This window comes from Callorhinchus milii, unplaced genomic scaffold (assembly GCF_018977255.1).
Source record: "Callorhinchus milii isolate IMCB2004 unplaced genomic scaffold, IMCB_Cmil_1.0 Scaffold10, whole genome shotgun sequence".
In the NCBI taxonomy this organism is placed as follows: domain Eukaryota; kingdom Metazoa; phylum Chordata; class Chondrichthyes; order Chimaeriformes; family Callorhinchidae; genus Callorhinchus; species Callorhinchus milii.
Window position 1 is genome coordinate 3599878 of NW_024704751.1, and position 13577 is coordinate 3613454.

The 13577-nt window shown below is 46.2% G+C and overlaps 1 protein-coding gene across 1 annotated transcript in view; it reads left to right on the plus strand.

Annotated features, from left to right (window-relative positions):
- sgsm2 (small G protein signaling modulator 2) overlaps positions 1-13577 on the plus strand; it is a 77810-nt gene extending 64233 nt beyond the window's left edge. Inside the window, exons 14-24 of the mRNA XM_042338555.1 lie at positions 252-316; positions 648-793; positions 2380-2508; positions 2826-3008; positions 4277-4717; positions 6858-6982; positions 7084-7166; positions 9295-9404; positions 10418-10514; positions 11421-11588; positions 12748-13577. Of these exons, the coding sequence (XP_042194489.1) occupies positions 252-316; positions 648-793; positions 2380-2508; positions 2826-3008; positions 4277-4717; positions 6858-6982; positions 7084-7166; positions 9295-9404; positions 10418-10514; positions 11421-11588; positions 12748-12836 (1636 nt within the window). The 3' untranslated portion in view covers positions 12837-13577. The remainder of the gene's footprint in view (positions 1-251; positions 317-647; positions 794-2379; positions 2509-2825; positions 3009-4276; positions 4718-6857; positions 6983-7083; positions 7167-9294; positions 9405-10417; positions 10515-11420; positions 11589-12747) is intronic.

The following is a 13577-nucleotide window of genomic DNA, read 5'->3' on the forward strand; positions in this document are numbered from 1 at the left end:
CAACTTGAGTTTACATACCTCTTGGAACTCCTTTCCTCGACCGCCTCCATCTCACCCTCTCTCTCTCTGTCTTCAAGTCCTGTTCTGCCGTGTCTACGGTCACCAGCTTCCACTCCCCCACCACCCCCCACCCCTCACACACACACACACACACACACACACACAGCTCACTGTCCATCCCCACCACTGTAAAGTCCTGCAATACTAAGCATGTGGAAAATGGTAACTGTTGTTTGGTTGCTTTGCTGTAGGACCCCACTGAAGATGCTGTGTGAGAGTATGAAGAGACAGATTGTTTCAAGAGCATTTTACGGCTGTAAGTACAATACGATACAATACGGCTGTACGATGCAACAGGCAATCTTTTCCGGACGGCTAAGAGAAAGAGGCTCTGAAACTGTTTTGATCCAAGATATTTTATTTAATGGGAACGGAGATAATGGGTTAGAGCCCAGCTGTGTTTGCGTCCAATTGTAATGCACTTAACCCTAATCGTAAGGCACTTTGAAAGCCATAGGACGTGATTCCAGGTCGATGAGATGCTTGGCTGCAAATTGGCTTGGCTAAGAATTTCTTTTGACTACTTGCTAATGTATTTTTCCCGAAAGTCTTCCCTTATTTGTCTTTGGTTTGGTTTCTGTGCCCAGGGCTCGCGTACTGCCGTCACCTCTCCACGGTCCGCACACACCTGTCGGCGCTTGTGAATCACGCTATCGTCCCGCCAGACAAGCCCTGCGATGCCTCGGGCGGCCTGACTTCCGAAGTGTGGAGTAAATACCAGAAGGACAGGAAGGTAGGACACGGAGGGTTCAGGGATTGTAGCCATCACACTAACCAAACCTCCTGCAAGAATTCATTGCTGTGTCAGACCGGGTCAGTTGGTAACGCTCTCTCACCTCTGACGCAGAAGGTTGTGGGTTTAAGCCTGACGTCAGGACTTTGAACTCGGCTGACATTTATTGGATGAGTCGTTAAACTGAGTTCCCTTCTATGTCCCGTGGCACTGTTGGAAATTGAGAAGGGAGTTTCATCCGGTGTCCTGGCCAACAGTCCCCCAAAGAAAATTTTATTATCGTTATTTATTATTTGTTATTCACATTGGCGGTGTGCTCCATTCAGTGTTTCAGCATTCTAGGTGGGTTGATTTTATGACTGTGTAGCTCAGATGAGTCTATGCTGCTGCCCTTTAGCACAACAGAGCTCATGTCATTCAGCACGGATGTTTGTGTAGTGAAGTCACACGTTCCTGTCAATGTTGACATGTTCTTCACCAGAGTTGATCTCGTAAAGTGCTGGGTAGGATCTTTGATCTTGTAAAGTGCTGGGTGACCCAAGTCTCTTATTAGATGATTGCAAAGAATTGAAACAAAATAGGTTTGACTGACTTCTCAATGAGTCACTCACTCACGAGTGGATGTGATTGTGCAGCCCTAAAATACACACAATGGTACTAAACAGCGCTGTGTAAGTACGAAAAAAAACTGGAATAGAGTGCTATGGGAGAAGGGATTAGATGGAGGTTCAGATACAGTATAAACACCAGCACGGGCTAGTTGGTTTGAATGGCCTGATTCCATTCTGAGCTGTCTATGTAGTTCAAAGGAAGTTTTCACCAGCATGAAAATGCTTTGAAATACAAGCGTTCAGGAGTCTGATGATAAAATTGCCTTCAAAAATCAGTCAATAGACGTGGACAGCGATTACTGTGTCGCATGCTTTGAGATTTGAGATGAGCTTTGAGGTTATAAGTGCTATAAAAGAAAGTTTCTTTATTGTACATTGCACAGCTTAAACTGATTGACAGCACCCTCCTTAAACTGATTGACATCACCCTCCTTAAACTGATTGACAGCACGTCTCGATTGCTTCACCTCGGTTCACTGACTCTTCCTCCAATACCAAGATACTAGTTGCATTTGTTGAAACGTCTTACCACATTTCAAAACATCTCACAAGAGACCTTTGTTTAGTGAGATACTTTGTTATGTGATGCAGTGTATAGACAAAAGCGGCTGCTAATCTGGGCAGCATCTTACAACCAGCAGTGGGAAGAGTGACCAACGAATCTATGTTTCATTCTGCTTTGATCACGGAATAATTATTTGGCTGGCAGCAGAACAGACAGCGTAAGTGTCAGACATGTGGAACAGTACCAACTCCTGCCAGGGGCATTTAATGGTTAATTAACTTCCACTCCACCCCACCCCACCCACCCTCCATCGTTCCTGACCCCAATTCCCAGCTCGGGTCCCAAACCCATCATTGTCCAGCGCCCTGGGACGTCTTTCCGACGTGAAGGACACTATACAAGTGTAACTTGTCGTTGTAATTAATAAGTATCGACGCAGTTTCAGATTAATAATTTGTTTCAAATTTCAGAACTACAAAAAGTTAGAGCTTCTCCGGTTGGTTTACTACGGAGGCGTCCAGCACGAGATAAGGAAGGATGTGTGGCCCTTCCTTCTAGGACACTACAAGTTTGGGATGAGTAAACAGGACATGGATCATGTAAGTCTGTTGATATTTCTCTTTTGCTCAACTTGGTACTGAATCCAAATCCCAGAATTGAAAGCACTGAAGAGAGTTACCTCCAAGTAATCAGACAGAGAAAGAGCAGGCGTACATGATCTGATGCTGACCGTGCAAATCATAATAATAATCCTTAAAATAATAAAAAAAAGCATCTTTATAATAATAAAAATTGGCCTGAATGAAAAGGTTTGCGGACCACGGAAAAATAGTTCAAAGCTGAGACATGCAAGAGGTCTGAGCAGCAATAATACTAAGTCATGTGTCTTTTTACCCCCACCATCCCCAAACTGCAGGTGGATGAAGCTATTGCAGCCAAGTACAGATATGTGATGACAGAATGGAAAACCTGTGAGATAGTCGTCAAGCAAAGGGAACGGGAAACCCACTCTGCCATCCTGGCCAAACTCTCCTCCGGCAGTAGCATAGACAGCCACGTACAGAGGCTAATCCATCGTGATTCCACCATCAGCAACGACGTAAAAAATGTCTCCTCCTAGTTGAGAACTTACAACGCGTTAGCAGACTGTTTTCTTTAGACCTTAACTTCCTCCTGTTTATAAGCCAGTCACTGAGGGCAGGAAATCTTCCCACTCAACTCCTGTTAACCCTGCAAACCAAAGCCCTAATGGGTCTTAGCTGGACAAGCAGCGGGAAAGGTTGCCAGACAGTGCAATCAATGTGGTTTTAGCTGGTTAGACTCCAGTAGGACCTCAAAGGACTCTAGTCCCCAATTCTTGTCTTTTGCCAGGCTGTGCCTAATTTTTTCCAGAATTAGGTAAGCAGGATGCGTCGCTCCAGGGAAAGAGAGAGAGAGAGAGAGAGAGCGCATTCCATTCCAACAATCTTATCTCTGGGATTTCCATGTGAAGGTGGGATGAATGGAATCCTCAGTTTGGTTTGGATACTCTTAAGCATGGTGGTGGGTTTCTGCATGTGTCGGACACCCGGCTGACCACAAAAAATAAACCTCCTTCTCTTTCACTTCCTCAGTCAATAATTTTAACACCTCGCGGTTTGGTTGTACTGTTTACGACGCTTGCTTTTATTTGGCAGTTTGGTCAATCAGACAAATTGTCCACTCTGTGCTAGATATTATAACACGAGTGAGTGGTCGCAAAACAGAGCAAAACTGGGCAGCATTAATGAGTCCTGACACTGTACAGTTTAACAGGCTTTTTATTGAAACTCTTGTCACTGGCCTCAGTCTTGGGCTGAGAGTTGCGTTGCACTTCTGATCCTAAAAACCGGCTGCATGTGTTAATACCAATTGAGGTTCCATTTATTGCGCAGTTTTAATTGTGGAGTCCTGTAGCTCAGTGGTTAGAGCACTCGCTTTGCAAGTGAGAGACCTGACTTCAATTCCAGGCAGAGGGCAAACCTTGGGCAAGTTTCCTTACTCCACACAGAGCCTAATAATAATCCCTCCAAAACCAAAAATAATAATAAATTGGTCACTTTCAATCCACGACTGTTTGTGGGACATTGCTGTGCGCAATTGGCTGCCGCGTTCGCCCACAAATATACAGTCAATTCACTTTACAGTGTGTTGTGTGAAGCGCTTTGGGACGTCCTCCCGAAGTGAAAAGCGCTATATCAAATGCAAGGATTATTATTATTATTAATAAGCGATTGGGCTCCTGGCATCTTCTGCTTGCCGTAGGGCCTCCTTAGTAAGATGCCTGTGCTCCTGGATTCTGATGAATGTCCTTATTCACAGTGTCAATCCCTTTCATATCTCATTCAGGTCTTCATTTCCGTTGACGAAGGAGACCAGCCAGGCAAAGACTCTAAAGCCACGGATGACCCAATATCAACCATAGTAAGCCTTGGCACCCCAACCGTAGCGCTAGAAGAAAGACCGTCAATGGAGTTTGACTCCCCAGACTCGGGCTTGCCTTCCTCTAGGAATTATTCGGTTGCATCGGGACACTCGCGAATCCTTTCGAGTACTGATGATGGTCAGAGCCTGTGCATGGAGGAGGGCGTGCTGGAGGATGAAAGTAAGACTGAGTTGGGTGAAACTTCGGAACGGACTGATATTGTCATGGAGTCCGGTCCTCAAGGGCTAAGCATTCGGCAAAAGACAGGCTCTGAGAGCTGTTTTTCGGAAGAACAGCTGTGTGCTCAGTTGGATTCGATACTGCCCGAAGACTATATCTCATCATTGCCATCCACAACATATACGGTCAGTGTGCCTCCATCCTGTGTTGAAGAGAAAGCAATTGAGATAAAGTAGACAGCTGCATAGCTCCTTGTGCTAGAACATTGAGCTCGTTCCTCGGGAATTTGGATTCGAATTCCTCCAGGAAAAGGGAATGAAGGTCTTGTTGGTCTCTTTGGTGTCCTTTGAAAGTCTCCGTTGGGAGTCAAATGTCTTTTCCCGTGTAAATGATCCCGTAATGTAAAGGTAGCCTGAAATGTGTTGGATTTGTAATTGGTTTTGAATTTTCATACACTGCTCTCGTAGTCATTTCATAAAGTGAATTTGCTTTTCCTCAGTCACCCTGCTCACCATTCATGCCATGTTTATGCTGAAACCATATGTTTGTGCACTTGTCTGTGACTGCCCTCGTTATTGTCACTTTATGGCTGTCTTTTTGTCCCCCTCAGCTGATCTGTCTTCCTCCGTCTGCGCTCATTGCTTTTATTACATTTACCTTTGGTGGCCGCCCTTTCAGCCACTTCACCTCGAAACTCTGGAACACTCTTCCTCTATCCCTCCGCCTTACCCCTTCCTTTCCCATTTTCAGGTCGTGCCTGAAGATCTTCCTAATTGACCGTACCTACGGTCACCACCCCCTACCATCAGCACGGAGTTGTGCTCCACCACAGTCAAGTGCTCTGGGACGCTCTCCTGCATGTGGGGCGCTATATAAATAAAAGTTGTTGTCGTCGTCACATGGGGTGATTGCACCCTGACCTCCTGCTTATTTACAATGAGCCGCTCTTTGTCTTGACTCCTTCTGTGATCTTCTTCGATCACGTACACCCCACCCCACTCCCTTGTCCCCCTGTGCTCATCAGTCGTTTATTTTCTCTTGTCTCGGCTTCTGTTGCCGACCGTCCTCTTTAAATCTGTTCAAACTATCACCGTCGTGGCTTTTTTCTCCCCCAAATCAGTTGTTATTTTGCCTTCTCATCTCATCGTCAAGACCTTGTTTGGCATCTTCTCGTCTCAATGTTCCTCCACTTTCCATCTTTCACTTCCATGTTCGTGGCTTATCTTTACTGTTGCGATCTGTGTTCTTTACTCTGTGTTCTTTGAAGCAGCTCTTCACATTGTCGTTGATGATTAGCCCCGTGGTACCCACAAGCTCCTTGATACTTGAGAACTTTCACCTCATATATCCATGGTAGAATGGTCCACCTTAGATGGACTACAATGGACAGTGGTTATGTTTTTTTAATGTTAGTGACACCTGTGAGGAGCAACGTGAAGTGTAGGAAAGCTTTGATTGTAAAAGGAGGAATAAATATGAGATAAATCACGTGGCTTCGGTTTGATGTCAAGTTTGGCTTCTAAGAGCCTGTAGGTTGTGGTAGGAAGGAAAGACCGGCAGAGGTGAGAACGTCCTGTTGTTAACATGAGGAGATGATGCACTCCCAGGGTTGGGATTTCAGATCCGTAACTAGAGGAGCACCGAAAAAGCCATTTAAATTAAGTTGCTACAGTTCTAGTCGTTAGTTACTCATTCATATTGGCTCAGCTCATCCAATCTACTGCTGAACCCCAATAAGAGCGCGACTAATCAGCCAGTAAACATTGTGCCTGTATTAGGACTTCGGCATAACGGGAATGTTACTTGCAGTTCTGTGCTTGGGTCAGGTTTGTGCTTGTATCTCGCCTCTGAGTCAGAAAGCTGTGGTTTCAAGCCCCACATCGGGACTTCGAGGTCACGGTCTAGGCTGACACTACAGCTCGGTGCTGGGGGGGTGCAACTTTGTCAGAAGTGCCGTCTTTCGGACGAGATGTTAAACTGAGGTCCCGTCAGCCTGTTCAGGTAGACGATAATGATCCCGTGGCATTTTTTGGAAAAAAGAAGGGAGTTTCTCCGTGTGACCTTGCCAATCATCCCCCAGATAAAACTGCTCAACGCTCATTCACTTCACGGCTGTTCGTGGGGCATTTGTGTGAGCAAACTGACCTCTGCAGCTTTCGCCTACAAATTCAATCGTTACTATTCACAGTAAAATCTTTTGAAGCGCTTTGAGATGTCTTAAGGACATGATGAAGGCGATACATCAAGTGCAAGGATTATTGTGAGTTTATCGTGAGTCTGTTGACTATAACAGGTAGAGCAACTTTAATATTCCTTATCTCATAGACAGAACTGATGGATGCCGTTTCACTCAATTGGCACCGGATTGATAAGGATGTACAGCGCTGTGACAGAAATTACTGGTACTTTACCACGATCAATCTCGAAAAACTAAAGAATATCATGTGCAGGTACAGATCTGAATCTTCATTTCCTAGATGAGCATTGAAAACAAGCCACTGTACATTGGTTCTTCTCCTCCTATTAAAGTTTTATTCCCTTTGCCTTGCAGCTACGTGTGGGAGCACTTGGATATAGGATACGTGCAGGGAATGTGCGACCTCTTAGCACCTCTTATGGTTATCCTGGACAATGGTAAGCAATTAGCTTTATATGATAGCAACAAGACTGGGATAAATACTTTAATTGTTCGAAGCTTTCACCCAGCAATGAGCGGAGGGAGTGCAGCTGTGGGTTAGTGATGGAAGGCATTGGACGCAAGGGTTGCAACCTCACCCCCACGCGTACAAACCACAGCCACTGAATTGGAGCGTGATGAGGATGAATGGACATGTGGTTAGTTGCCGTGCGGGTAACTGTTACGCTGGTGTGGTTGAAGAAGATGAATAGCAGTCACGGCTGAACAGTCAACAGCCTGTGCATGATGCCCTTTAACCCAAACTCACACAGGTAGATGTTAAGGGTCCCACGACACTATTCGAAAACAGTAGAAAGTTTCTCCCGGGTTCCTGGCCGACAATCCCAGATTTTTAAAAAAAAATTGGTCATTCAATCCACGACTGCTTGTGGGACGCTGCTGTGCGCAGTTGGCTGCTGCGTTTCGCCCACAAAATACACAGTCAATTCACTTTACAGTATATTCTGTGAAGCGCTTTGAGATGTCTCGAAGACGTGATAAAGCGCTTTATCAATTGCAGGGATTATTATTATTATTAATCACGCCATGGCTGTTTGAGAGATGTCATTGTACGCAAATTGGCTGCCATATCTTCCTACCAATACACAGAGCTCCACACTTAACTGCGATTTCCCTTGAAGTGCTTTGAGGCATTTCAATCTTATAGGTGGGGTATCAAACACAAGGCTTACTACTGTTATTATTATTGTTATAAGCAAATGCACCCAGTTTCATTCTGTATTCTGCTTTTTGAGTCCAGCTCTCTTGAAACTTGATGCTGCACAAAAGGGCACTCTATCAATGAAAGTTACTGTTGTTGTACTCATTGCAGAACATACCACTGTCTCAATATAACCGAATGATTGTTGCAGTTGGAGAACATTGCCCGTATTCTTTGGTTTATGATTGGCATCATTGTCGGGATGTCAGAGTGGAGCACTGGATGGATTAGCGGAGAATTCCGTGAACAAAGCACTCAGTGTTAATGTCGCTGTGATTACCATGTGGAGAAACCTTCTTAGTTAGAGGATCAGAAATGTACTCGGGGCTGTTTTTCTTATGGTTGGAGAGGGCACTTTGGAAATCGGCAAATAGCAGGAACCGAGTTAATACTTATCCAAGCCTGGGTGGAGGCGCTATAGTAATAATAATTCCTTGCATTACATGTAGCGCCTTATCCCATCTCCAAAATGTCTCAAAACTCTTCACAGAATATAGTGTAAAATGTAGTGACTATATTTTGTGGGAGAAACGCGGCAGCCAGTTGCGCACGGGGGGGTGTGCCCACAAAGTTGTGGATTGAGTGACCATATTATTGCGATTAATATTTTTAAATTTTAATTCTATCACTGGACAAGCGCTCCGAGACCCTGCCCCACAGGCAAGTTGCTGTTGGTGGTGGTGGTGGTGCAATCGGATTTGGGGGAAGTTGGGGAGGAATGCGGTTCCAGTTCTCCATCGCTCCAGTGAAAGTCCCTGTCGGTGGACGTTGGATACACACGCGGATGACAGACCCATCAGACAGACAGCCTGTTAAAACTCACTGTGTAAGCTTATGGAATCAGAATAGTCATGTGGCCGAGATCCTGGGTGGACCTGTAGCTCAGTGGTTAAGAGCGCTCGCCTCGCAAGCGAGAGGACCTGGGTTTGATTCCCGGGCAGAGGGGAACGTTAGGCAAGTTTCCTTACTCCACACGTCTCTGCTTACCTAGCAGTAAGTAGGAACCAGGTTGTTAGTCGATTGTGTGGATCGCTTTTCCGGAGGTAAAAATCCCTTCAAAAGAATAATAATAATAATTTGGTCACTTCAATCCACAACTGTTTGTTGGGACACTGCAGTGCGCAATTGGCTGCCGCATTTCGCCCACGAAACACACAATCAATTCACTTAACAGTATATTCTCTGAAGTGCTTTGAGACATCTCGAAGGCAAGATAAGGCGCTATATCAAATCAAGGACTATTATTATTATTATTTATAATTGCATCCCTGCCATCACAGAGGTGACAACTCCAGTACAGGTGTGAATGCTCCACTTTGTATCTATTAATAAACTCCTTTTCTTCCTTTTTCTTATGCCTTTAGAGCCACTGACGTACAGCTGCTTCACTCAGCTCATGAAGAGAATGACTCAGAATTTTCCCAACGGAGGAGCCATGGACACTCACTTTGCCAACATGAGATCCCTGATTCAGGTAACGGCAGACTGAGACAGAGCTCAGCGAGGCTTTGGGACAGAGCTGTTAACATCAGACCATATCCCACAAATACACGGTTGGTCAACAAATACACAGTTGCTCCACTTTACTACCGTGGTCCATCCGTCCGTCCATTAATCTGGTAATTTTTGGGGTTTAATCACTCCTGCATTTCTCCACGTCTGTTCCTGTTATGGATCCACCAGTATCTCTGATCTTTCCTTCTTGTCCCTATCGCTGAGATCCAAGTTCTTGGCTCTGTGCTGGCGTGTTCAAATAAAATTTCAGATTTTATTCATGACCCAGGCTGTAGTATTTTGTCGCTCTCTACGTAACAGTGGTAGCAGTAAGTAGGAACCCAGTTGTTAGTTGATTGGCAGATCGCTTTCCGGGGGTAATAATTCCTTCGAAAAATAAATAAATACATAAAAAAATAATAATAATTTGGCCACTCAATTGGCTGCCGGGTTTCACCCACAAAATGCACAGTCACTATACTTTACAGTATATTCAGTGAAGCGCTTTGAGACGCCTTGAAGACACGATAAGGCGCTGTATCAAAGGCAAGGATTATTATTATTATAGTCTACACAGATCCTGACTCATGGGTAAAATCCATTAGATTAATTTTTCCGTGCTTTGGATGGGATGTTAAATTGTGCTCCTGCCCCACGGTTTCCCCTCTTTCCTTGTTTGTCTCCAACGCTGAGATCCAAATTCTTGTCTCTATTCCCTCATGTTAATTGTTCAATTTCAGATATTTCCCCCCCCACCCTTTTCTGGGGGGGGGGGGAGGAGGGGAAGAGATGGAAGAGGGGGTGAGAGTTGGGAGCGGCAATAAGTATGCACTGTTAGCCTCCGATTCCATCTTAACGATCCACAGACACAGAGCGGCAGAGAATTATTTTGTAACGGACTGAAACTCCCTGTTTTATTTATTCCCCCCCATCCAACCAACCGCCCCTTCTCTTCACCCCTCGCCCCGCTACCTATTCCTAATTCTCTTTCAGATTCTGGACTCCGAGGTCTTTGAGCTCATGCACCAAAACGGGGACTACACACATTTCTACTTTTGTTACCGCTGGTTCTTGCTGGATTTCAAAAGAGGTAAAAAAAAACACACAGACTTAGTTTTCTGAACAAGAATTAACAGCCCCCCCACCCCCCCACACACTCCGAGATGTCCCTTTTTGAGCTTGAAGAGCCTTAGCTCGTTGTTCCCTCACAGCTCTCTCATCTACAACAACAAGTTGCATTTATATAGCTCTTTTGTGTCGGGAGGACGTCCCAAGATGCTGGACAACGAAGGGGTTTGCACCCATGCTGCGGGTTGGGATCAGAGAGGGTTGGAGGGCAAGGCGGTGGGGGGGTGGGGGTTAGAGGAGGGAAGATGACCAAGGACACAGTCAAAAAGGAAGGTCTTGAGAGGGGCCTTGAAGAAGGCAAAGGAGGGGACGGCAAGGAAGGTCTCTGGGATGGAGTTCCAGAGGGTCGGGGCAGAAAGGCTGAAGGCCTGAGTGCCAATAGTGGAGCAGGCAGGGCGGAGAGCATGAGGCAGGCCAGTGCCTGTAGAGCGGAGGGAGCGAACAGGTTAGTGAAGCTTTAATAGGTCGCAGGGTTAGGGTGGAGCAAGACCATGGACCAGGTGAGGACGAGATCTTGAACTTGATTCTCCGAGGAATGGGGAGCCATTGAAGCCAGGTCACGGAGCTTAGAGCGGGAGAGGACATGAGCTGCAGAGTTCTGAATAATCCGCAGCTTGTGGAGCAAAGATTTGGGAAGTCCGACGAGCAGGGAGTTAGCGTAGTCTGGACTTTGCAAGGTCTCCTTCACCACGGAAACTCTGCCTCCTAAACTCTCTCAGAGGTAGCAAGACTTTCATTTTTCTATTGACTGTAAAAATGTGGTTGTTTTTAGTGGAGCTCAGCTGGGTTTGATGCAGGTTGGTGCGAATTCATGCGAGTCTCTGACAGAGGAAGTTGGTTTCATTTGACTCTTTCTCTCCCGACCCAGAACTCTTATACGAAGATGTCTTTGCCGTGTGGGAGGTTATCTGGGCAGCAAAGTACATCTCCTCCGAGCATTTTGTACTTTTCATTGCCTTGTCTCTGGTGGAGCTGTATCGGGAGATCATTCGTGACAACAACATGGATTTCACCGATATTATAAAATTCTTCAATGGTACGTATTTTGCTTTTGTTCTCAGAATGCGCAAACTCTTTTATTTTCCTTCCAACCCCGTTCCCACACAACCTCAGCCCTACCCTCACCCTCACCACTCACTGGTGGCCTGACCTGCGTTCCCTGATTTCCCCCAAATTAAAAAAATAAATTGTCACGCATTTCATGGCTGTTTGCGGGACATCACTGTAAGCAAATTGGCTGCCGTGTTCACCTCCAAATACAGGACACTGCACTTCACGATGAAACCCTGGGAAGCACTTTGAGGCATGCTCCCGGTGTGACATGCACTAAGTCAAATGCAAGTATTAATAATAATAATTATAAGTTATATATTCTGTGAAGCGCTTTGAGACGACATATTACGGTGCTGTATCAAATGCGAGGATTATTACTATTATTATTATTACTCCAACATTAAAAAGAAGTAACGAGAGAAAATCAGGGAATATATCGATCTACAATTTGAATGCGAACGTATTTGTCAGTATCAAACAAAGATAGTTCCTATAATCATCGATGCAACTGGGACTGCTAATAAGACTATTCAGAAACGGCTTGACAAAACACCTGGTGCACAAAATATCCACCTCCTGCAAAAATAGCTAATTTGGGAAATTCAAATGTACTAAGAAATGTAACATCCGTTCATATGTCATGTGGCAGTGTTGTTGGTCTGGCTGAGCCACCACTGAAAGCCATTCAGAAGCTACCGTTACAGAGTCATTTAAACTGTAATAATAATAATTCTGATTTTCTTAAACACTCATGTGCCTTACAATTCATTATCAGGGGAAATCTCCAAATTGCACTCAGGATGATGTCATTTGTCTGCATACAATACAAAGTCAAATGACGATGGTAAAGCGCCTTTCACGTCGGGAGGACGTCCCAAGGGGGGGCAGGTGGGTGGGAGTTGGGATCAGGAGGGGTGGAGGGCAGAGCGGGTCGGGGGTAGAGGAGGGTGGCCAAAAGGTATGGTCGAGGAGGAGGGTCTTGAGACGGAAAGGGAGGGAGCCAGGCGAAGGCCATGTGGGATGGAGTTCCAAATGCAATGTAGTGTGTGTAAACACAAAGCTTTAAAGGGAGAGGGCAGCGAGTGCTGAGATGTTCACTTGACGTCGCTTCTCTCTCTCTTCCCCCCCCCCCACACACGCAGAAATGGCCGAGCGCCACGACGCCCAGCAGATCCTGAGGATCGCCCGAGACCTGGTCCACAAGGTGCAGACGCTGATTGAGAACAAGTGACTGACGTGAGGGAGACGGGCAGAGTCTCAGCATCTCTGTAACCCCGGCAGGATTGTCCCCCCTCCCCCCCACCCATTACCCCCACTCCCACTCTTCCTCTCCTCTCCTCTCCTTGCCCGTGCACTGAAGAACGATGATCCCAAAGGACGGGCTTCACACACTGCGGGAATACACACGCTCAGAGAACGTGTCGGTAGCCAAGAAGCCAGAAAGACTTATGATCCCCTCATTCCCCTCCCCTCTCCCCGTTCTGCCCTCCCCCCCCCCCCTCCTCACCACTCCCACCACCACAATCTCTCCCTCAGGCAAACCATTTTATTCCTCCACAGTATAGGTTTTTAACTGTCTACGTTAATTCTCTCCCATTCCATCTTCTTCCCCATCGCTGTTCATCTCCCACACCCCCACCCCACCACCGTCCCTGCCTGTCTGCCCGCCCGCCTGCCAGTCATGCCGAATCTATTGCCTGTCTCAGCGAGTGCCTGATTGCGATGGGTCCCCCCTTCCCCACCCCCACCACCGCGGTGCCCGCTGCTTTGGTTGACAAGGAAACATTGAGTGAAGGAGTTAATCCTTGACACTTTCGGAATCCGCTCGTCTTTTTTTCCCCCCAACGCACATTTATTCCCGTCGCGACTTTTTGAAACTCCGACAGAAACAGACGGGAACCTAGTGAGCAAGTGTTTTTGAATACCAGCCCCCACCCGCCAGCCCCCCAACACAACCCACCTGCCTCTCTCC